This window comes from Mytilus edulis, chromosome 2, assembly GCF_963676685.1.
Source record: "Mytilus edulis chromosome 2, xbMytEdul2.2, whole genome shotgun sequence".
NCBI lineage: Eukaryota > Metazoa > Mollusca > Bivalvia > Mytilida > Mytilidae > Mytilus > Mytilus edulis.
In genome coordinates, this window is record NC_092345.1 from 102,087,638 (window position 1) to 102,114,279 (window position 26,642).

General features: G+C 32.3%; 1 protein-coding gene across 1 annotated transcript in view; it reads right to left on the minus strand.

Annotated features, from left to right (window-relative positions):
- Nucleotides 1-26,642, minus strand: part of LOC139513738 (ATP-dependent translocase ABCB1-like) — a 58,415-nt gene that overhangs the window by 5,169 nt on the left and 26,604 nt on the right. Inside the window, exons 11-27 of the mRNA XM_071302498.1 lie at nucleotides 22,426-22,550; nucleotides 21,671-21,848; nucleotides 20,784-20,897; nucleotides 20,203-20,313; nucleotides 19,668-19,793; nucleotides 18,877-19,080; nucleotides 17,723-17,893; nucleotides 16,775-16,936; nucleotides 16,300-16,321; nucleotides 12,723-12,734; nucleotides 8,106-8,260; nucleotides 7,274-7,435; nucleotides 5,939-6,043; nucleotides 3,498-3,575; nucleotides 2,069-2,152; nucleotides 810-1,255; nucleotides 255-417 (exon numbers count right to left, since the gene is read on the minus strand). Of these exons, the coding sequence (XP_071158599.1) occupies nucleotides 255-417; nucleotides 810-1,255; nucleotides 2,069-2,152; nucleotides 3,498-3,575; nucleotides 5,939-6,043; nucleotides 7,274-7,435; nucleotides 8,106-8,260; nucleotides 12,723-12,734; nucleotides 16,300-16,321; nucleotides 16,775-16,936; nucleotides 17,723-17,893; nucleotides 18,877-19,080; nucleotides 19,668-19,793; nucleotides 20,203-20,313; nucleotides 20,784-20,897; nucleotides 21,671-21,848; nucleotides 22,426-22,550 (2,418 nt within the window). The remainder of the gene's footprint in view (nucleotides 1-254; nucleotides 418-809; nucleotides 1,256-2,068; nucleotides 2,153-3,497; nucleotides 3,576-5,938; nucleotides 6,044-7,273; nucleotides 7,436-8,105; nucleotides 8,261-12,722; nucleotides 12,735-16,299; nucleotides 16,322-16,774; nucleotides 16,937-17,722; nucleotides 17,894-18,876; nucleotides 19,081-19,667; nucleotides 19,794-20,202; nucleotides 20,314-20,783; nucleotides 20,898-21,670; nucleotides 21,849-22,425; nucleotides 22,551-26,642) is intronic.

Genomic DNA, 26,642 nt, shown 5'->3' on the forward strand with positions numbered 1-26,642 from the left:
AATTAAGCCAAATCTGGTAAAGAAAAAGAAAATTGATCTAAACACAAACTTTACAAATTGTTATCAACAGTGCTGCCCTTGGTCACAGCACATTTATTTAGGGTAGCTTTCACTTTTTTGTAAAACTAGGAAATCAGCAACTTTGCTGCTAAAAAGACAGAATACAGTATGGCCCCACTCTTTATGATTTGAGGTATAATATCAAATTTTATATAATCTAATAATACAAGTATATTGTATGTCTATATACATACAGCATGTGGTTTCTCTCCATTTTCAGACTCGGCATCAATGGTAGGTGTTGTATCCAACAAAGGGAAGATAACTTCTGAAGAGGCCTGGGCTTTAGCTGCATCTGGTGCAAATGCACTGGCCTGTCCTAAAGCCATAGCTCCAAACACAATGGCAGAAAATACCCTAAAAAGAAACATAATAAGCTTTAACTCAATTGAATATCAAATAATTATTAATAAATACTACATCAATCACACTGATTGAAACATTGTATTAATAGTTATTCTAATATAATTTTTTCCCAAATTTTTTTAACATAAATTAGGCCATTATTTTTCTTGACTGAATAGTTTTACATTTGTCATTTCCAGGTCTTTCAAAGCTGGGTATGGGGTATGTTTTGTTCATTATTGAAGGCCATATGATGACATATATATAGTTGTTAATTTCTGTGTCATTTGGTCTCTTGTGAAGAGTTGTCTCATTGGCAATCATACCACATCTTCTTACTTTTACAGCTAATGAGTTAGCTGAAACACACTCAGATGCAGAGGGTACTTTCAAATTAAACTTACTTAAAAACATCAACAAAGTCCATTTCCCTTTCTTTGATCATGTACGCTCCAAAAAAGAAAGCTCCAGCATAGGCAAAGAAGATAACAGATTGTGAGAAGGAGAAAGCAAATCCTGCCACATGTGCTTTCTTAAGAGCAGCCTTATATGGTCCACTTAGACTTTCAAGATATATATCGTGTATCCTGTCTTCCCTTGTCAATGATGCTACTGTCCGTATATTTTCGACCCCCTCCGTAGCAATTTTGCCTGCTTCCTCCAATGCTTCTTTATTTTGCCCAGCAACGCCATTTAATATTTTCATCTGTAAAGCTCCACCCACAGCAATGGCAGGCAAGAATGCAATGATAACAAGAGTAAGTTGCCATCCATAGATAAAGGAAATAACCAGTGCTGTTCCCATGTTAGCAATGTTTTGTACCAAGCCACCCAGTCTGGCACCAGCAGCCTATAAAATAAGAAATACTATATAAGCATTCTACATTTGTTTTGTAAACACAGTTTAAAAAATAAGCACTTGAATATAAATGATTCTAAAATAAACTGAGTGCAAAGTAATGATAGAAATTTTTCAGTTGTATCTGCGAGAGCAGTACAAAACTGAAAAATACCTACCTCTTATATATTTGTGTTAGACAGGAAATATTTGCCCCAAAGTTGGTCATCAAGTGCAAAAAGCGACAATTTGGAGGATTTTTTGTCCTTTATCTTGACCCAAAGACCCAGGGATGCTGGTAAAGGTATCCACCTGCAGCCTGCATGTAGAGTGGACCCCAGTTAACAAATTGACACCAACAGTTGATTTTTCCAAATTTTGACTACAATGGACCTGAAACCAGAAGTAGTCATTTCCTATGCGTATTTCAATAATAATTACAATCAGTAGTTATATGCCTGCACTATTTTTGCAAGTTTAAGGCCTCTGAACTTCCTGTGTAAGACACAGAAGGGAAGCCCACCCCTCCAGAAAACCAAGTTTCATCTGATTTCAATTTTCCAAGTTCGTATTTGTGCTCTAATTGCAATTTATACTTGAGAAACATGACTATAGATAGCCTCAGGTTGACAGAACATGCATAACTTTCGAAATGAGTGTCATAAAGCTGACTTCTAAAAGTATGGAACGCCATTGGAGTCAAATAACGGTGGTCTGTGTACGCATGTCATATGACGGTACCGCATGGTAAGGATTAATTCTGAATCTACAGTAAACAAAAATCAAAATATATCTCCTATATTTGCACTATCTTTCAATACATACCCCTTGTACTTGAGAAGCATCAACTGCCAGTCTTGTGGTTAGAGCTCCTGTAGCATTCTTATGATCATCATACCAGGATATATCCTGAAATATACAATTTGGTGCATAAAACATGCGTCAAGACTACTTCATAACAACTACTTAATTTTGGATGATTTCACAAATTAACATCCTTCTCATATATCTCAAACTTAGCAGTAAGATTAATGAAAACAGATGTATATTATAGCAAAGCAAGATATGACAGAACAGAATTAAAACATGCTACACTAAATGAATGTATGGTATGGCCACAATCAACATCCATTTTCTAAATTCATCATTGTAATGTACATTAGTATTAAGTATAAAAACATGCAAACAAGACAAAATTTGTGATTAATATATAAAAGCAGTGTTTTATTAACTATGTCAATGAGAATCCTGCATGTCAAGGAAGTGATAAGTGTATAGAGATTAATATAATGTAAAGGTGTAAATAGACATCATTTTTTATATGCATCATCAAGGAATCAATTATTTAAAAACAAAGATTGATTTGTACATGCAAGGATTGAAAGCTACAAAGATTGCCACGTCTAAATATGCAAACCAGCCTTACCTCTAAAATGTATCCATTTATTAGGAACAAGCCATAACTCAAGTAAGGTTGTTCAGTTCCACATCAAATCAAAATTTAAATACCATCCTGATGATCAAATATTCACGTACAATACCGATTCCAAAGATAACCATCTTGGCTATTTTCATAATTTTGATGACAAACAAAATCTTCTCTAAATGTAAGTGTGACCTTTAGTTTGTGTAAACGTAGCTACATACATAGATGGTAAGGATTCCATCATACGGATTTGACAAACTTGAAGTGATTTTTTATATAAATTCCACTACTGTACATGCTCTACATGACAACAGCACAAGAATGGGTAGGAATATTTAAAAGCAAAACAAACAAAGCTTGATCTAACTAGCTACTCTTTAATCTAAGCATTAGCTATAAATGGTTGGAAATTTGGTTTTCAAAATAAATCAATTAGGAACTGATAAGTAAAGATTTTTGTTTCCTATAAGGGGTCTTTCTGAACTGATATTGTACTAGACATGGCTTTGTAACTGATATTGTACTAGACATGGCTTTGTAACACTAAGACCAATACCTATCATAGAAATAGACATGCCTTGTTACTAACGGTATCATTCCAAGGAGGGATTGTTACTAATGGTATCATTCCAAGAAAGGATTGTTACTAACAGTATCATTCCAAGAAGGGATTGTTACTGATAAGTATCATTCCAAGAAGGGATGCATGCATTCATGTATATTTATTATTATATCAGTATGTGTAAACATACTTTTGTATGTCAAGAATACCCAACCAGTTAGTAAAAGCATAAACTATATAAAAAGATACCACAGTAATACACATACCTGTCTAATCATTGCCCTGAATGTATTTTTTCTGATTCTCATGGTCAAGTTTTCTCCAGATCTACCAAACATGGCACCCTGAAAAAAAATCATTTTTTTACATGATATTAAAACGAATAGAAGTTTCTAAAAATAAGTATTACATTCTATAAACCCTAACGGATGATTTTTTTGTTAAACGGAATCTGACTTTTCCATAATCGTAAAAGATTGTGTCTAAAAAAAAATTTATTTTTCAGATTATACACAGTATAATATGAATTCATTTTGATGTCATTAGCAGAAAAGAAATCGTTAATCACAAATTCGATAATAAGCAATATTTTAAGATGGACAGAAGTTAAATTTCTGAAATGGTTCACAGATCAATTAAAAATCTGTCAGTAGGTGGTTTTAAAGGGGCATTAGCTATGAGATATAACGAAAATATGATTTTCTTTTGGTCCAATCATTAGTGAAAGTGATATAGAGAAATAATAATTCGCATTTAGCAGCCACTTTGGTTCAATTTTGTCAAAATAAGATAAGAAACATTGATACTTTAACCACATTGAAACTGTTTCATGTGACCTTTATTTTAACCCCTTAGCTAAAATGCATGTATTCAGCTATTAAAAGGGGGGAAAATGTCAACATTGAAAGTGAAACAAGGATAAATCATTTGGTTGACTGATTTGATCCACATATAAATATAAAAATATGGCCTTCACATGCAATTGGATTTCTCTAGGATGTTTGATTTCATATTGTAGTTAAAAAAGTATGTTTATTGTCGTTTTTCCTGTGTAATAGTGATTTTTTTGTGGTGATAAGTTGTGTATAAGTTTCATTTGGTTGAGGCAAACTAAAGGTAGACAACCCAAACCAATTTCAAGTGATACTGTTAAACAAGGATAAACGATGATAATGCCCCCACCATAACTACGGCGGGGCATAAAAATACTGGGATAAGATGAACAAGATTGCATGCATTCTCTTGCTAGTCATAATCCTACTTCTCTTCAAACAGTCATATCATGTTACAATTATTTTTTACCAAAACACTGCAAACTAAATATGAAGTCTTTCTGAATTGTGGTACTTGAGAAAAGAGTGAAGATTTTTTTAAAAGTTAATTCAGCATATTTAGACAAGAGTGCACACGCTGAAATGTCTCGCCTTCTATACTAATTATTGATATTATGTTGATAGTCCTAAGTATAAAGCTTAGTTTTATTACAACTGTCTCATAAACTTAACATTAACCAAGATAACTAAACAAAGACCAATGAACCTTGAAAATGAGGTCAAGGTCAGATGAACCATGCCAGGCAGACATGTACAGCTAACAATGCTTCTATACAACATATATAGTTGACCCATTACTTATACATGTTATAGTTTAAGAAAAATAGACCAAAACACAAAAACTTAACACTGTGCAATGAACCATGAAAATGATGTCACGGTCAAATAAAACCTGCGCGACTGACATAAAGATCATAAAATATTTCCATACACCAAATATAGTTGACCTATGGCATACAGTATTAGATAAAAAGACCAAAACTCAAAAACTTAACTTTGACCGCTGAACCATGAAAATGAGGTCAAGGTCACATGACATCTGCCCGCTAGACATGTACACCTTACCATCATTTCATACAACAAATATAGTATACCTATTGCATATAGTATGAGAAAAACAGACCAAAACACAAAAATTTAACTATAACCACTGAACCATGAAAATGAGGTCAAGGTCAGATGACACCTGCCAGTTGGACATGTACACCTTACAGTCATTCCATACACCGAATATACTAGCCCTATTGCTTATAGTATCTGAGATATGGACTTGACCACCAAAACTTAACCTTGATCACTGATCCATGAAATGAGGTCGAGGTCAAGTGAAAACTGTCTGACAGACGTGAGGACCTTGCAAGGTACTCACATACCAAATATAGTTATCCTATTACTTATAATAAGAGAGAATTCAACATTACAAAAAATTTGAACTTTTTTTTCAAGTGGTCACTGAACCATGAAAATGAGGTCAAGGACATTGGACATGAGACTGACGGAAACTTCGTAACATGAAGCATCTATATACAAAGTATGAAGCATCCAGGTCTTCCACCTTCTGAAATATAAAGCTTTTAAGAAGTGAGCTAACACCGCCGCCGTAGCCGCCGCCGCCGGATCACTATCCCTATGTCGAGCTTTCTGCAACAAAAGTTGCAGGCTCGACAAAAACCAATAATTAGCTATCTGACAGAATTGAAAAGGCTTCACACTTTACAACTCATCATTACTAAGCTGCTGACTAAATTTGAAGTCATTTTGTTATTTGGTAAGTGAGAAAAGTTGGACAAATGGACAAATAAGAGACAGACAGATGGATGGACAAGGTGAATGTAATATAGACCCCTGCCCCCCTCCATTTGAGGTATAATTACCTGTAAAAAGAATCCTATGAAACCTGCTACACCAATACCAAGTAATATCAAACAATACATCAGAACTTCTTTTTCCTGTTTGTCTTGATCTTGTTCTGCAAAAACCTGAAAATAATAATAAGATATGTTGACATTATCTTATCAATATGAGATACTACCCAAACTTTGAATGACATTATCTTATCAATATGAGATACTACTCAAACTTTGTTGACATTATCTTATCAATATGAGATACTACCCAAACTTTGAATGACATTATCTTATCAATATGAGATACTACTCAAACTTTGTTGACATTATCTTATCAATAAGAGATACTACCCAAACTTTGAATGACATTATCTTATCAATATGAGATACTACCCAAACTTTGTTGACATTATCTTATCAATATGAGATACTACCCAAACTTTGTTGACATTATCTTATCAATATGAGATACTACCAAAACTTTGAATGACATTATCTTATCAATATGAGATACTACCCAAACTTTGTTGACATTATCTTATCAATATGAGATACTACCCAAACTTTGTTGATATTATCTTATCAATATGAGATACTACCCAAACTTTGTTGACATTATCTTATCAATATGAGATACTACCCAAACTTTGTTGACATTATCTTATCAACATGAGATACTACCCAAACTTTGTTGACATTATGATCTTTGTCATCATATGATATAACTGATTGTTATTGGTCAATGTTTCCACAACATACTTTGATAAACAGATCATTCTGCTTTGTAAGAAATAATGTAGTGTGACACTGGTCATAGCATGCAGCAAAGAGATAATGCCTTCTTTTAAACTTTAGCTAATCTGTTCTGATATACAACCACTTCTTCCTAACAAAACAGGACAGGTTTGGTTTAAATTGGTAAGATACTTTCAGAAATTATTTTTTGGGACAAAGAAAAAGCAGACCCAAAGTTATAATTATTGGTCATACAGTAAATTTTGACAAAATGCACACAAAATGTTTTGCTTCATGCTAATCTGATTTGTCAAGCCATTTCCAACTGAATTTTAAAGTTTATTCTTATTTTGTGCTGTCATATCACTGTCCCCATTATCCTCTGAATGGTGCTTTAACTCCGCCACATTCTGCATGTGCCTAAACATAGTCAGGAATCTGTATATCAGTGGTAGTAGCTGATTACAGTATAAATATTTTGTTGGATAAGCAGTAAATACAGGTTTTAAAGTTTGTGGTTTAACAAGGCCTTTGATGTTCCTAAATCTTTTGCACTAAAGACAACAGACAATGAAGAAACATCATCATATCATAATTGATGGTAAAAAGTATTATAACAATGCTTACTCCGATTAATTCTGCAAAGATGACAGCAAATGCTGGCTGAACTCCACCATTCAAACATGCAGCAATACAGCCAACCAAAATAAATGGCCATTCAGGACCGTTATAACGAATAATTCGACCAAATCCTACATCAGGTTTCTTTTCCTTTTCTTCCTCTTCTCCCTTTAAAAAAATAAAACATAATATGTCATAAGACTGAATAAAATTATTTAATGTTTTCCTTTCAAAGTTATATCAACTATTGATGTTCTCTGGTCTTCCAATAATAGTACTTGTTTCTAATGGATCGTTGTTTGTTATAGAAAAGAAAAGATCATGAAACAAAATCAGTACATGCACAGCAAAAATCACAAGCAAAGGAATAACACTTTACTCGCTTTTCTTCATCTTAAAGTCATAGTAAGACCTTCTAATTGGAAAAAAACTCACTCCAATGTTCATTCTGATTGTATCATGCAACAATATCAGGGTAACAATTCCATAGTGTGTGCCAAAGCAGATGTCATTGATTTTAAAAAGGTATGATTTAGCAGTGTTTGTTCAGTTGCAAAAGGAGAGAGAAAAGTATTCTTTTTGAACATTTTCTTCGTTATCATGTGAAATAAAATAGGAAATTTAACAAATGTCCACTGCATTAAAGAAAATGACCACAGATCCTGATAACTAAAATCTTTAATAACAGGCTATAATATTTGTTTTTCATTCATTAATGGCATATAAATTATGCCATTAGATTTCTTTTTGAATTTGTTTACATTTGTCATTTCTGGGCCTTTTATAACTGACTTTACTGTATGGGTTACTAAACTATGATCATGAGTACATCACAAACCTTCTTTCCTTTCTTCTTTTTCTTTTTATCGGTCACAGATTCTTGTTTCTCTAGAGCTGCCGATTTGCCATCTGATAAAGTAGACATCCCACGGTGTAATTTCTTCTTGTCTGTATCTTTAATTCCTTCTGTGTATTCCTTTATTAATTCTTCCTCTGAAAATCAAAATATTCTTCTTATTGTAAATCTAATATCTGTTAGTAAATTAAAACCATACAAGCTATATATGGTATCAACATCTTGAAATGGTATTCAAAAACGAAACACAAGCCACATGGTCATGGTCATAGTATGTGTTTACAATTATATATTTTATCATTTAAAAATTAATAAGGAAACTGCTGCAGTTTAGCATTACTTTCAAACAGGAAACTTTCTTATGATAGTAAATGTTATTTCTACAAGATAGATGTAAACAACGGCTAACATTTATAACTTAATGTTAGTTAACATATTTTACTTCTTAAAAAGGTAAAATTACAAATTTAGATATCAGTAAAACAAAACTTATGGATAAAAAATTCTTGAAGAGGTTTCTTAATACTTTTTTACATGGGAAAATGCATATGCATTATCAATATGTGAAATATATGCTGGGAAAATACTTTTATTCATAGGGTACCAAATTTTTGTTGTTTTCATGAACGGTAATATAAAATATCCTTTAAGACGATTTATAAGCATACATGAATCAGCTTATTTACAAAAGCAATTATTTTATTAAAAATTTTGTCAATGTTGACAGTAATGAAAGACGAACAAGGAATGAAATGAAAACAAAGTCCCACAAATCATTATAAAACAACAATTAATTAGATTCAAGAATCTTTGTTTCTAATGACTTTAAATTCTTGACTGAATTTTTTTTCCAGAAAACTCAAATCCATGAATTCATAAATCCATATACATGTTTTTTTTGCTCAATCTACGAAAATTGATACCAAGGAATAAAAGTACTTGCACAGTATTTAATAATTATCAAGTCATATTTCCTTAGAAATTCAAAATATGTTTTACACAAGGATACTTTTTCTTGTAAACTGATGGGTAAACAATATCTATCGGTCAAAAGAAAAGAAATAATGTTTATATTTATGAATAGAGTAGATGTACATATGACACTGGTCTGGACCAGGGCTTCCAAAACGGTCGTATATTCCGGTCATTTGTATAATGTCCGGTAAAAGTCCGGTTGGGCAAAGCATGAAACTGTCATATACTCTTTTTTTTTCAAGCTTTTTCGGTCATTTTTACATAATTCACGATCTTTTTGACCCAAACTCTGGGCAAATATCATACATATGACACTGCTTTTAATAAAGATCAAATATGTGACAATGCTCTGGTTTAACAAAACTTATGAGACACTACCCTGGATATCAGTTAATTGACCCTATCCTTGATAAAGGGCAAGTAAGTGACCCTGTCCTGGATAAAGGGCAAGTAGGTAACACTGCCTTTGACAAAGTTTCAACATATAACACTGCCCTCAACATTGGTCAAACATTCAACAATGCCCTGTATATAGGTCAAACATGTGACACTGCCTTTACAAATCTAGAGGCTCTAAAGAGCCTGTGTCGCTCACCTGTATTTACTGATGCTTTGGAAATCATGTAAAATAAGGTTAAAATCATTATTTATAGTATAAGATATAATTAGATACTATAATAATATCTAAGATAATAGCAAAAAACTGCAAAATTTCCATAAAATTACTAACTCAGGGCCTGCAACCCAACAACTGGTTGTAGGATTTGTCTGAAATTTCAGAGCAGATATATTTAAATCTGATGAACATTTTTGCCACCAGTCAGATTTGCTCTAAATGCTCCAGTTTAAGAGATATAAACCAAAAACTGCATTTTACCCATGTACTATTTTTAGCCATGTCTGCCATCTTGGTTCGCGGGCAGGGTCATCAGATACATTTTTTAAACTAGATACTCTTATGATGATTGTGAACAAGTTTGGTTACATTTTGTCTTAGTAGTTTCAGAGGTTTGAACATTTTGGTCATTCAACTTATTTGTAAATCTTACTTTGCTGAACATTATTGCTGTTTACAGTTTATCTCTATCTATAATAATATTCAAGATAATAACCAAAACCGGCAAAATTTCCTTAAAATTACCAATTAAGGGGTAGCAACCAAACAACGGGTTGTCAGATTCATCTGAAAATTTCAGGGCAGATAGATGATGTCTTGATATACAATTTTGTCAGATTTGCTCTAAATGCTTTGGTTTCAGAGTTATAAGCCAAAATCTATATTTTACCCCTATGTTCTATTTTTAGCCATAGCTGCTATGGTTGATTGGCTGGCCGGGTCAACGGACACATTTTTTAAAAACTAGATACCCCAATAATGATTGTGGCCAAGTTAGGTTAATTTGGCCCAGTAGTTTCAGAGGAAAAGATTTTTGTAAAAGTTAACGACGACGACGGACGCAAAGTGATGAGAAAAGCTCACTTGGCCCTTCGGGCCAGGTGAGTTAAAAAGGTTTGAATAGGAATATCCTGGATGCAAGCTAATGATACTGTACTGGATTAGGGTCAAGCATGTTGTGGGGGATGAAGCATGAGACTCTGCAATAGATAAAGGTAGGGCATCTGACAATAACATTGAAAAGGGTCAAGCATATGATATACACCGCCCACTTTATTTATAATTAAAATTTGCCTTGATCTTCATGAAACTCAGAAAGCACTTTAAATATAAGATAGACATGATAATGTTTACACAAATTACCCCAAGAAGTTGTTTATCATGCGGCTATATTACCATGCCTTACGACTGTAGTCTTAATTTAAATATTTAGGACTGATTTTTGAAACCTAATAAACATCCTATCACCAAGTTATATGATCATAAGGTATAAACGGAAACTTAATCGAGTCAAAGAGGTTTAAATATAGAACAGTGATGAATATTGTAGATAAATCCTTATCATAAGTTAATTTTCATGCATCTGCAGCTGTGAATTTATAATAAACTTTTAGCTTGTAATGTCAAATTTGGACGTAGAATAAATAGGTGAACCATGAATATGACAAGTGACCTTTACTTCTTAAATATTATCAGACTATCAAATATTCATATGCACATTATTTATATAGCTAAATATCAAATAGTTTCATGCATGTGAACAAAGATGGGAATGACAAAGTTACTTTAGCTATCCTTCTAAACTTTGATAAGAAAGGGAATAGGGGTTTGAAATCAGCCAAATTGTTGGGACTAGTGTTCTTTTTTCAGGATCTTATATTTTCGGATAAATAAATATAGCATTACCTTCTGGTTCTACAACTAAATCACAGATTGCATGAAATTAAATATTTCTAAAATTAGCATTTCTTTACACAACAGCATAAATATTTTATCCATTCAAAACATTGAAAACCAAAGTGTTTTATTTCATTAAAAACAACTTTCTGAAATATTGTTTACAGTTCTGAATATTATAATCTTTCTTTTGAGATGTTAGTATACATGAAATTAGTAATGAATATTGTATAATGATCTTAACTTTGTTGAAGAAAGAACATTGCCTTTTAAATAAAACATCATACAATCAATCTTAAGATATTATTAAACCAACTTGTTTATCACTTCTAATTCTGAAGTCTTACGAATAATAGAAGCACGAAGCTGAAATGTATGTGCCTATAAGCATTTTGTTTTTGATATGTCATCCTATACCATTGACCTTTTACTCCTGACCTAGGTATTAGTTATCTTTTTCTCAAGCAGAAGCAATGCATCAATTTAATTAAATTAGATGCATACATAATCCTGATTTCAAATATTTTCTAATTTTTTTTAACAGAATTTATCAACTAATAAAAACAAAAAAACAAACATGCATGAAATATTTGACAGTTTCAACGAAAGTTACAATTAGAAGATCATCAACTGGCATTACTGAACTTGATGTGTCAGCATATAGAAAAGAAATGCTAAGATAATTTTCCTGTCAGCAGAAACAAAAAAAACAAAAAACAGTAAAAAATCATTGTAACATTGAAAATAAAGAACATCAAAATAATTAGCATGCCAAACAGTACAACATATATATAAGATCAAATTTACTTTACCAATGAATTCTACAGGATGAAAAATACATTATTGTCCCATCACACCTCTTACAAACAATTTGAAGGAGAAAAGTTTGTCGAAATAACAGAGTTAATTACCCAACCCCCTTTTTTCCATTCCATCCTCAATATAGAAAAAAGCCACAAAAAAATAGGTTCAATTTATCTTTAACATCAAGGAATACATTTATAACTCTTCTTAGAATCAAATCAAACAGGGGCTGATGAACTTAATACACAAAATTAAAGTATGTTATGTATCAATTTGTATTAAATCAAAAATCAACACAGAAAATCAAAAAAATTTAAGGTTGGCTTTGAAAAATTGACAAGTGGTGCTGAAAATCCCAAGGATAGGGCTAAACATACAGAGGTGTAGTATCTCTAGCCATAAAAAGGATGTGGTAATCCCTGAATGATCTATAGATCAAGAAACATCCTTATGTAAATCAAATAATCAACACATATCATTTAAAGAGTTATTTTTATAACAATGTAAAAAACAAGCTAATACTATACCTTCTGCCTCAACTAGTAAAATCCAGAGATGTATGAAAATAAAACAAATTCAGTGATTATTATGTGTGCACACTACAATCTATGACCTCTGATGTGTGCATTATGGATCCATCTTAAATGTAACATATTTAATAGGGTCGTAATGGGGGTATCTTCAAGAGGAATAATAATAAAAAGTCTTGCCAAATGACGTCAAGTCTATTTTGGTTCATGTCAATAAAAATTTACATTTTCTCTATGACAATTATAACCAGATGCTCTGCAGGGTGCAGCTTTATACGACCGCAGATGTCGAACCCTGAACAGTTGGGGCAAGTATGGACACAACATTTAAGCTTGATACAGCTCTGAATTTGGATTGTGACTAAATAGTTGACACAACATAGGTTTCTGACACAGATTGAATGTGGTCTAAGAACTTAAACTTAAAAATTTTAAATTGGACATTTACCTATTATGGTCCAATATCCAAAATCTAAATACATGGTTAGATTCAGCATATCATAGAACCCCAAGAATTCAATTTTTGATGAAATCAAATAATGTTTAATTTTAGACCCTTTAGACCTCAATGTGGACCAATTTGATAACCAGGCCCAAATATTAAAAATCTAAATACATGGTTAGATTCAGCATATTGAAGAACCCCATATATTCAATTTTTGTTCATATCAAACAAATTTTAATTTTTGACCCTTTGGACCTTAATGTAGACCAATTTGAAAACGGGACAATACTGTACAATTGAATATTTCTTGCTATTGCGCAAAACTGTGCAATTGAAAATTTCTTGCTATTGTGCAATATTGTGCAATTAAATATTTCTTGCTATTGCACAATACTGTGCAATTGAAGATTTCTTGCTATTGTGCAATACTGTGCAATTGAAGATTTCTTGCTATTGCTGCATACTGTGCAATTGAAAATTTCTTGCTATTGCACAATACTTAATATAATAATTTTGGACCCCGATTTGGACCATCTTGAAAACTGGGCCCATAATCAAAAGTTTAAGTACATGTTTAGATTCAGCATATCAAAGAACCCAAGAATTCAGTTTTTGTTAAAATCAAGCTAATTTTAATTTTGGACCCTTTGGACCTTAATGCAGACCAATTTGAAAACAGGACCAAAAATTAAGAATCTAAATACACGGTTAGATTTGGCATATCAAAGACCCCAATAATTCATGTCTTGATGAAATCAAACAAAGTTTAAATTTGGACCCTTTCGGCCCCTAATTCGTTTGGACCAAAACTCCTAAAACCTTCCTTTTGTGGTAATAAACCTTGTGTTAAAATTTCATAGATTTCTATTAACTTATACTAAAGTTATTGCGCAAAAACCAAGAAAATGCTTATTTGGGACCTGTTTTTGGCCCCTAATTCCTAAACTGTTGGGACTAAAACTCCCAAAATCAATCCCAACCTTCCTTTTGTGGTCATAGACCTTATGTTTAAATTTCATAGATTCCTGTTTACTTATACTTAAGTTATTGTTCCAAAACCAAGAAAAATGCTTATTTTGGCCCTTTTTAGCCCCTTATCCCTAAACTGTTGGGACCAAAACACCCAAAATCAATCCCAACCTTCCTTATATGGTCATAAACCTTGTGTTTAAATTTCACATAGATTTCTATTTACTTTAATTAAAGTTAGAGTGCGATCACCAAATGTCTTCGGACGACGACGATGACGATGCCAACGTGATACTGTACCAATATACAACCAAAAAATTTTCAATTTTTGCGATCGTATAAAAATATTGACTGATTTTTACAAATCATGTTAAAATTCTTTCCAAAACTTCCGGTAAGGGATAACTATTTGACAACCTCTGACAAATCATAACAAAATTTTAACCAATTCATTCTGAGCAGTAGCTGAAAATGACTGTTGGACATCTGACACTAAAGGGCATTCCTACCCTCATATAACCTTAAATATGTAAACATGACAGAAACTGACAAAGACAAGTTTACCAGACAAACATTTAGTCAAATGGCAATAAAAAATAAAAGGCAAAAAAACCAATGTGACAACTTCTAAATCACACCATAACTTCAGAAAATTAGTATCAGCCTGTATAATTTCTCCATAGTCAAATTAACTACTGTAGTACGAATTTAAAAACAGCTTCAATCAGATCATTCATACTTGGAATTCAATAAGTTCTTTAGATTTTTATCTTTAATACATTGCCAAATGTTTCTGGATATCTAAATAAGAACTGATATCTGTTAAAATATCTGCATATTCAGATGTCTCTCTGAGAGATCCACAGTCGGAATATTTAGACCATTTATTGTACGGACACAAACTCAAGACTGTTTTCCATAACAGACCCATAATGCACACATTTATTAGCCTTCAAACTAATGCATGAAATGATGAATGTGTAATTATGAAATGAATTACCTACTTTAGAGAAACTAACACATTTTAGGCTTAACTTGGGTCAAAAAGAAAATACTTTCCCAATAACATTAACATTTATAACAATAGTTCTCCCATTCATTAATATTTGATCCATTAATTAGATTTGTATTCTTTGCATTTTAAAAACTAAATTCAGATTCAGAAAATTTATAAAAAGGAACATACATTTCCTGTTTATATTTTATAATAAATATTAATAGGTTTTTTATCATATTATTAATTAATCTGCACATTAATTTATTAACCATACATTTTGTTATTATACTTCCTGTTACCTTGGTAATTATATGTTAGATGTTATTAAATAATTTAGGTAAAGTCTATTTTTTGGTGAGTTTTTTTCTTCAATGTTTTTGTGAAAGATTTTACTTTCGATTAATCTTAAATGTAATGAAACATTTATGTGAAAATGATTGTATATATCATATACTACATCTGTGTTTGGCTACACATATTTAGCATAAGCATTTGTAGTTACAAGAAGCCTCACAAAATAATTCTACAACAACATTTGGGAACATTTCAGCAGTCCTAATAACTTTCAGCTTTATACAGAATTGTGATATCAAAAATTGTTAAATCAATAAATGATTTTGAAATGTTGAAATGTTTTAAAGTGGATTGTTCCTTTTCTATTGAAACAGCCTACCACATTAAAACAGTGAATTGCAAATCATGAGACTGTTAGATTTTTTGTGAAGCAGTTCTATAAAATACTGTTAGATTTTTTGTGAAGCAGTTCTATAATATACTGTTAAAATTTTTGTGAAGCAGTTCTATAATAAATATAAGTGGAAACTAGTGCCATATTAGTTATCTAACTTAAGCTATTGATATACTCTTCGTATGTACTGTGAATTCAGTGATATACTAATTTTCCTGGATTAAGAGTTGTGTATTCACAGAGTTCTTGTTTTCATGGATTATGTGAGTTGAGGTGAACCATGAATTCAAGTGTTCAACAAAGCACAAAGTCCCATAGGTTAGCTTGTATGTTGATGTTTTTTATCCATACAAACACACATAAGCTCTCAATCCAGGAAAATTTGTACACTGGCCAAATAAAAGAATTTCCAGTACCACATTGCAAATACATTAGGGCATTAAAAATATGAATACAGAAATAAATGGTAACATACCTTCTACATCTACTTTCTTTGTCTGAAATATACAAATAAAATCTACATTTTAGCTTTCTTTCCACCTAAATCATAGCATCAGTCAACAACAATAGGATATATCATGAATTCTGTCAAAAGTTAAGTTTCTGCCAAGCTATAAATTAGCCTTGAGTTATATGTTCAATTTTTAAGTGTAAACAGTAAATTGTACATACTGTAATGTAATGTTTTCACTGTAATACTTTAAACCAAAGGTTTGACGTGAATACCATGGTAAAATAACTTCTGTTTTACACATTAAGAAATTGTGTAATTACATAAAATCTACATGGCCAATCAAATCACATATTGTAGCCATATTGTTATTTTATTTGTTTTCTTATAATGCTTTGTATGTATTGTTCTCTGCTGTTTATCATTTGTCATGATGAAAATATACTTTCTTTGCCATAGCATATATATGCTTTTTACAATAAATTATTCATTCATTTACCTGTAGTGTCACAAGTGAGTTATAGACTCCACTCCTAGCCATCAGTTGATCGTGAGTTCCTTGTTCTACAATCACACCCTCCTTAAAGCCAGCAATAATATCAGCATTCTTGATGGTGGAAAGTCTATGAGCAATAACTAGTGTTGTTCTACCTGCTCTAGCCTGAAAAGATAGGATATCGTTAATAAGTTATAACCATAAATCAGCCCATCCGTTTTCTCTTTTTCGACTTTAAGGTCTTGTATAGCTTGTTATGCGGTATATGTTTTTATAATTTGTTGCAAGCTGCTATAGGAAGACCTAGGTTTCACTTTGTAAATGCGACTGTTTCACAAACCACACCCCTTTTAAAGAGATATATAATATTCATATATTTTGCTTTGTTTAATTACGTACTGTTTCTGAGGAAGACCGAAAGTGAAGGGAGGGGTAGTACAGAATTTTAGTATAAGTTTTGTTGAAAATTTGCCACACAGCCCTATGTTATGACCTTTCAATAAAATATTAATGCATATCAACATTTTATTCTTGGATATGATTTTTTTTTAAACAAAATAGTAAAAGTGTCACAGCTTTAGCTGTAAAGGGAGTTTGTAATTTGTATGGGAAATTATATTGTCTATATTTACAGAAGTGCAACCTGTAGTTGCTCACTTCTACAAGTTGGTCTCTTGTGGAAAGTTGTCTCATTGTCAATCATACCAGTCTTCTTATTTCTATATATAGATTGATCGACAATTGTGAATCTTTAAAAAAAAAATATAATAGAAAGCATGTGTTTGTTAGTCTTGCATTGCGATTTTAAAAATGTGCAAGTCATGTTATAACTGAAATTATTTAATATTGAAGATGTGATCTAGAAAATCTAAACTAGATAAACTCTTGCATACTTTGTTTCCTATATCAGTTCATTATGTCTACACTTAAAACTTTTAATGTTTGACTTACTTTGTCTAAAGCTTCCTGTACTATGGACTCACTTTCTGTGTCTAGGGCTGAAGTAGCTTCATCAAGAAGAAGTATTTTTGGATCTCGTACAAGTGCTCTAGCAATGGCCACTCTCTGTTTTTGTCCCCCACTAAGCTGGGCTCCTCTCTCACCAACTAATGTATCAAATTTCTACAAATATTGCAAAACTTTGTTAAAACTTGAAATGTTAACTACCATAAGTAAATTCTTGATTCATGTAATGGGAATGTTAATAAACCTAATTGTGTGTATTCAGTGAGGGATTATTGCCACAATATATCATAGTGTAACTAGCAACTTGTTAACAAAGAAAAAACCTTCAAGAGCTATATCACAATACTCCATATAGAATATTTGAGGTTTAAAATCATTAGGACATCACTCTATATATTAGCATAAATCCAAGTGTGGTTACAAACTGATGTAGTGTCTTTAAGTAAATATAGAAATAGCATTTTCAGCAGATATATCCATATAAGTTACTTTGTCCTTGAAGTATTGACCTCAAAATCTATAGGAATCTTCTGATAACATGTGACTATATATATGTAGGCTTGGTTCCCATGTAGTATCCTTAATATTGACCTCAGAATCCAAAGGAATCTTCTGATTACATGTGACTTTATATGTAGGCTTGGTACCCATGTAACATTTTCCAGTAATTATCTATAAAGCTCTTTGTTTTCAGTCTCAGATAATTATCTATAAAGCTGTTTGTTTTCAGTCTCAGATAATTATCTATTAAGCTGTTTGTTTTCAGTCTCAGATAATTATCTATTAAGCTGTTTGTTTTCAGTCTCAGATAATTATCTATTAAGCTGTTTTTTTTCAGTCTCAGATAATTATCTATAAAGCTGTTTGTTTTCAGTCTCAGATAATAATCTATTAAGCTGTTTGTTTTCAGTCTTAGATAATTATCTATAAAGCTGTTTGTTTTCAGTCTCAGATAATTATCTATAAAGCTGTTTGTTTTCAATCTCAGATAATTATCTATAAAGCTGTTTGTTTTCAGTCTCAGATAATTATCTATTAAGCTGTTTGTTTTCAGTCTCAGATAATTATCTATTAAGCTGTTTGTTTTCAGTCTATTTTCTCTTTAATAATACATCTACTACTTTATACCATTAACTTACTTCAGGGAGATCCATTATAAAGTTGTAAGCATTAGCCATTTTGGTGGCTGCAATGACTTCATCATCAGTAACATTATTCCGTCCCATTCTTATATTATCTTTAATTGACATGGCAAACAAGATTGGTTCCTGGCTGACAATACCAATATGTTCTCTCAACCATTTCACATTTAAATCCTTCAGATTATTTCCATCCAGAGTAATCTATATATAGATAAATAAACACTGATTACAACAAAAATACACATAAAACTTCCTGTATCATCTCTTGTTTGTTTTATCAAATTATTCATGAGAGTATAAATCATTTATATTTTACTGTTGTTTATATGTGTCCTTGTACAAAAATGATGTCTGTCATACCTTACTTGTCTAAATACTTTATTCTCACCATTTGAGTTTATAAAAAAAAAGTGAAACTGTGAGCTTCAGACCACAACTGACTAATTTTAATAGTGTATGTAAGTGTTTGGATAACAGGAAGTTGTTAAGCGATGAATTTGAAAACGCATCACACGGTAAAGTTGAGTTATATAAACCCTGAATCCAAATTTCAAAAACCCTTACCATGATGTTCTCGAGAAAGATGTGATGAAAAAAATTTATGGGTGGAATGATGAACAGACGGATGGACAGAAAACTAAAATTATATTGTTACATATGCATATTGGTTTTGTCTTCATTCTTCCTATATTGTCCTTATTTATCAAGATTTTCCAGCTTATTGACATTCTTTTGTGAGTTATCTCAACTTCATGTATTGCCTTTCAAACTTATTGAATCAAACTTACAGTTCCTCCTTCCGGGTCGTAAAATCTGGTCATTAACTGTACACATGTACTTTTACCACACCCACTCGATCCTACCAGGGCCACTGTCTGACCAGGTTGTACAGTAAGGTCCACACCCTTCAAAACCTGTGTGATATATATATTAAACATGAAACAACATTTTGTAATTTGCAGAGACGCTCAGAATGTTTTACACAATAATCTTTTTATTTCTATAAATATGACTATAACAATCCCAGTATAACTTACTTTTAATATTTGATTAACTTCACAACTTAAGTATTTCTTGAAAAATACAATATTAAAAAGACAAAATAAAACATCTTTTGTTCATAATTTCTACTAAAGCCGTAAAGGACATGTGCATATCTTCTCTGACAAATTATCATCAATTTTAATTCCTATATATATGCTGTGTCCAAGGTAAATCCTGAATTTTATTTGCACTTAAGTCAATGCAGCTATGAATGCTTGAAGATGTAGAATTTAACATCTAAAGAAATAGAGCTATGATATAAGTGGTTTTTATACATACCTGTACTTCCTTCCTAGCAGGATAGGTAAATTTAACATTCCTGAACTGTATATTTCCTGTCACCTTGTCAGGCTTTGATCCTTCTTCAGAATAGCTGTCAATCTCTGGAACCTAAACATATATACACATATCATATATCTCTGGAACCTAAACATATATACACATATCATATATCTATGGAACCTAAACATATATACACGTATCATATAAATAGTCTATTACAAAATTAATAGAACTCTTTTTGAAAAAGGCATGATTCTTTGAAAAGATACATATTCACCTTCAAGTTAAACAAACTGTAGTAAGAATCAGGATTTTGGAAGGAATTTGTGGCATTCTATTAAAAGCTTTGATTTAGCTTTGTGTTTTGGTTTACTGTAACAAAACTTGTTTTGATATGAGCTTCAATATTCATAAAATTCATATTAAAAGAAATTTTAAAGTTTAATAAATAATAAATTGATCTGTAAAGAGCATTTTTGAGCTTAACTTACATTATCATACATAATATTAGTAATGTTAATTTGGCATTATCCATCATTATTTCAGGTTTGTTTTGCTATCAATAGACTAAGCCTTACCAATTTAATGATGTCAAAGACAACAAAAGCTGCTCCCCTGGCTGATGCCAATGATTGAAGTGGTGGAGCAACATTACCAATGGACCACGCACCAATCAAAACAGAGAAAAATATCTGAAATAAAAAGTAAAATGGTGAAGACTGATACCAATGGACCAATCAAAACAGAGAAAAATATCTGAAATAAAAAGTAAAATGGTGAAGACTGATACCAATGGACCAATCAAAACAGAGAAAAATATCTGAAATAAAAAGTAAAATGGTGAAGACTGATACCAATGGACCAATCAAAACAGAGAAAAATATCTGAAATAAAAAGTAAAATGGTGAAGACCTATACCAATGGACCAATCAAAACAGAGAAAAATATCTGAAATAAAAGTCAAATGGTGGAGACTGATTCCAATGGACAATGCACCAATCAAAAAAGAAAACTGTCTGAAATGTCAGGCACAATATAACATGAGGAGAAGTTGTCTTTTTTAACCCTGTCATCTCTTATAACCCTGGCATCTCTTTAAATCCTGTCATCTCTTTAAATGTGGGGTAGTATCACTTTAATTACAAACATACAATATTAAGAAAATATATAAAATTTTACTTTAAATACAAATTCTAGATTTTTAGTTTGGCTTCCTATTAAGCATCTTATATTTTAGGAATGGCAAGAAATACATCAAGAATACTGAAAACACCCAAATATATCATCTGGTCCTTGTGGTCCTTTTAAAAATGAAAATGTTAAACAACAGCCTTTATAGTCTGGAAAGGAACATTGACAAATTTCTTTGTTGTAAAGTTCCTGTAAATTCATTTAATTTCAAGGTTTTTTCTTTATGTGTTTTGCATATTTTCTATGTTCATTTTATCATATATTAAGTACTTACAATCAAAACTTTTCCAATGGTGTAGGTGTCAGATTCCTCTCTAACCAGTTTGGCTCCATACCAAAACCCAAGAGCATAGGCTCCAAACATAACAACATATACTAATCCCACAGAAAAGCCATTAGTATAACCCTTCTTAATACCAACATCCTTGGCAGTCTGTAGGTGGGAATTGTACCTAGAAATAGATGTAATGGTCATATATGATGTGGGAATTGTACATAGAAATAGATTTAATGGTCATATATGACTTGGTGTATAGGTGGGAATTGTACATAGAAATAGATGTAATGGTCATATATGACTTGGTGTATAGGTGGGAATTGTACATAGAAATAGATTTAATGGTCATATATGACTTGGTGTATAGGTGGGAATTGTACCTAGAAATAGATTTAATGGTCATATATGACTTGGTGTATAAGTGGGAATTGTACATAGAAATAGATTTTATGGTCATATATGACATTCTGTAGGTAGGAATTGTACATATGAATAGTTATAATGGTCATATACGACCAGGGTTGGCAAAAACCTGGGTTTTATGAGTATTGCCCAGCCCAGTGGAAATACTAGGAAAACCTGGGTTTTACTGGGTTTTACTGGGTAATACTGGGCAATACTGGGTAATATAAGATACTGGACTGAATTTTAAAAAGGATTCAGTAATCAAACACAAATACAATACATTTAAGGATGTACTTAGGTAAAAGTTTGCATAGCCTTTTTAAAGTGAGCTATTCATCAATTAATACCTTTGGCATTCCTTTTGCTGTCCACCAAAACTGACCACTGTTCTAATAGAACTAAATACTTCCTCTGCAATGGCCCCTGCTTTAGCATAAGCTTCAGATTCTTTAGAAGACATGTCTGCTACAAGCTGTAAAAATAATCAAAGCGCTGTAAGCGCTGAAAGCAGTTAACCAAAAACCAAGGCAACCGTAATTATGAAAACTGTGGCAATGTTGCCTCAACATTAAACATTCATATATAGTACATTCATGTTTATCTAATGATTTATTTATTAAGGCAAATAATTTATATGTTATCAAGGTTTCAAAAGCAATGCATATATCAATGTATATTTTTTATGGTGAGTCTGCAGTGGTACAAGTTCCCAATGATTGCAGTTGTTCTACTTGGTAGTTAACCTTGGTTTTATTTGACTGCTAGAAGTTCAAATTGACGTAGTATGAACATGTAATAGTATGAATGGACTGGTTTCCCTGGAAAGAAAACTGAGTTTGTGTTCTATAGTACAAAAGTTATGAGACACGAATCAGACAAATGTTCACTACAACAGGGATCAAAGATGAGGTCTGACTGACTTGCCCATAGTAAATGTAAATGATTTGTTATTTTGTTCCATACATATGCATATATATAATTTAGGGGTGGGGATCTCAACGGTTTTCAAGTTCTCAAACAGGTAGGGGTAGGCAAAGGATTTAGGGGGCAGGGGGCCCGGCCCCCCTTTTTGGGAAAAAATTTGGTTGCTTATATAGGGAATCACTGGAGCGGGCGCCTCTTAGGTCAGTCAGTGGGCCCCACTTATGAAAATTTCTGGATCCGCCACTGGGGGTAGGGTGACCCTAGGGACTTCCCCTACATTTCATTTTATTTGTTATATTGTCCCATACATGAATATATATGTTTTAGGGGTGGGGATCTCATTGGTTTCCAAGTTCTCAAACAGGAAGGGTAGGGTGACCCAAGGGACTCCCCCTATATTTCATTTAATTAGTTATATTGATCCATACATGAATATATATTGTTTTGGTGTGGGGATCTCGACCGTTTCCAAGTTCTCAAACAGGAGGGTTGGGATGGCCACATGAACTTCCCTTATATTTCATTTGATTTGTTATATTGTCCCATACATGAGTATATATGGTTTAGGGGTAAGGATCTTGACCATTTCCAAGTTCTCAAACAGGAGGGTGAGCAGTGACCTCAGGGACTCCCCCTATCTTTCATCTGATTTGTTATATTGTCCCATACATGAATATATATGGTTTAGGGATGGGGATCTCGACCATTTTTAAATTCTAAAACAGGAGGGGTGGGGTGACCCCTAGCGACTCTTCCTATATTTCATTTGATTTTTCATATTGTCACAAACATGAATATATATGGTTAAGGGGTGTGGATCTCGACTGTTTCCAAGTTCTCAAACAGGAAGGGGTGGGGTAACTCCAAGGACTCCCCCTATATTTCATTTTTTATTTATTATATTGTCCTATACTTGAATATATGCAGGGGCGGATTCAGATGGGGGAGGGTTGCGGGCTTGTTGTCCCCTTAAATTTGCAAAGCATGGGTTGTTCTCAGCTTAATAAAGAAAATTCCGATAATTTTACCTCAATTTTTTTTTAGCCTCGATCTGCTCGGCGAAAATTTAAGTTTGCGCCTCTCCTAACCTAAAATCCTGGATCTGCCCCTCATATGGTTTAGGGGTGGGGAGCTCGACCGTTTCCAAGTTATCAAACAGGAGGGGTAGAGTGGCCCAAAGAATGCCACCTATATATCATATGATTTACTTACATTAAGGTACATATAATATAGTTGCATTATTTGTGAAAATAAAGAATGAAACTTTCAGCTACTTTAATTGACCCTTCAAAATTGAGAAAAAACAAATAACCCCTCGAAATTGCAGTAATATGTTTACACTTTAAAAGCATCTCACATGCATTATCATCATTTATCATTTATAAAGAAAATTTAGACTGTGACCATGAACATGTACATATTGTTAGATATACTGTTCCCAGCTGTCACGTTGTATTGGATTTTTAAATTAAAATTTATCAAAAAGTAATTTTTAGTTTCTGAATAAAATATTTTTCTGCTTTTTCTTTCTTTTACATATATCTTTTGGTTTACAATACTAGTGTTTATATTCATTTACCATGCATAGATGTATTTTTTCACCTGCTTGGATTTATTTTGTAAATGATCGTCAAACCCGGAATTACCCTTATCCGCTTCCGGAATCGGATCCGATTTTGTAAAATTTTGTTTTCACGGCCACCATTGTTATGTGTTTACAATGTTGTTTTTGTCAATCAGATACGATTTTACTCAAATTTATTCAATATTTGTCGGCAATTTTCTGTATAAAGCTAGCGGTTGAACAAAATGAACATCGCTGTCATGAATAATAATGATAAAAATAAGTTTTTAGCTCGTTTAATTGGAGACTTTGGTGAACATGGTGAAAAGGTTTGCAAAGTAATCGGTAATTTCTTATTTTCTTTCAAATGTAAGGCGACTACGTCGGGCGTAGCTAGAAACCAACTATCCTAGTCGAAATTCCGCTTGCAAAAGTGGAAGGTCTCGGACCACCGCTAATTTGCACACCTGCCTCAAAATTGAAAAGCTACGAAAATTTCTTTTTCTAATTTGAAATTGCCGCCAACAGCATGAACAGTTGAATTATATAATAGACTACTGACGTAGTTGTTCTACGTACATGTATTGATGACAAACAGTATTCCTACGACTTTTGTCATTTGGGAAATCTAAACTGCTTGTCTTCAGAGATTTTCGGCGATTAAATATTTCATACAATTGTTCTTTGACATCTTAGCTAAAAGCAGAAGTCACAATGAACTACACAAGGATTTTTAATAAGCACTACTTCCTATGTGTAACTTTAAAACTTTTGGATAAATTGACGATCATTTAAGGTTTTTCTGGTCATTTTTTTTGTAATCCAGAATAAAAAGTATTAAAAAAGTGTTCAATTAGTTATATATAACATAGTAACAAGCTAGATAATAACAATGGCAAGTATTTCAGGATTTATTGTGTAGAACAAAAATCTAGGGTGCTCGCATAATGCAGCTTAACTGCATAAAAACAGTCATGAAAGTATTAATAATTGAATGATTTAAAAATATTTAACACCAATACAGAGCTGGCAGTAAAAAAACAATAGAAATAAACTGTTATCACAGAGATATGTCTCGCCATTTTGTAATTTTAATTATGCAAATGTTGAAATCAAAATAGCAATACTTTAACATCTTGCACATGTACAAGCTATGCAAATATTCAAAGTCAATGAACCTTGACTGAGCAACATGGCTCAACAATCTTCATGTAAATGAGATGTGCCAATGCTACTACAACTGCATTCCAAATACCACTGACTTATTATAAGTTGTTCCCAAACCTGAATACAAACATTAACTTGAAAACTATGAAAAAAATTCAAAGTCAATGAACCATGAAGAGGGGGCTAAATAATCTCCATGGAAACAATACTTCCAGATGCCAATAAATATGCATACCAAATATCATTGACTTAACATTAGCAGTTCATCTTAAACTGATTAGATCACAAACTAATACATGTAAACTAAGATATGTTTCTAAGTCATTTGACTGTGACTGAGGGGCGAGGCCAAATATTCTCCATGGTAATGAGATGTGCCAATGCTTATACATTATTGGCCTTCCACTAGTGGTTCCCCTTGAAATGACCTAATCACAAACTAAGACTGATAACTTTGAAAAATTTTCAAAGTCAATAGACCATGACTAAGAGGGTGGAGCCAAATTATCTCCATGGAAATGAGATATGACAATGCTTACACAACTGCATACCAACTATCATTGACCTACCACTGGTGGTTCACCATAAACTGACCTAATCACTAACTAATACATGTAAAGTAAGCAAACCATTCAAAGTCAATAGACCATGACTAAGGGACAGGGCCAAGTAATCTCCATGGAAATGAGATGTGCCAATGCTTATACAACTGCATACAAAATATCATTGACCTACCACTTGTGGTTCCACATAAATTGACCTAATCTCAAACTAATACATGTAAAATAAGCAAAAGTTTTGAAGTCAATAGATCATGACTGAAGGGGCAGGGCCAAATAATCACCATGAAAATGAGATGTGCCAATGCTTATACAACTGCATACCAAATATGATTGACCAACCACTGGT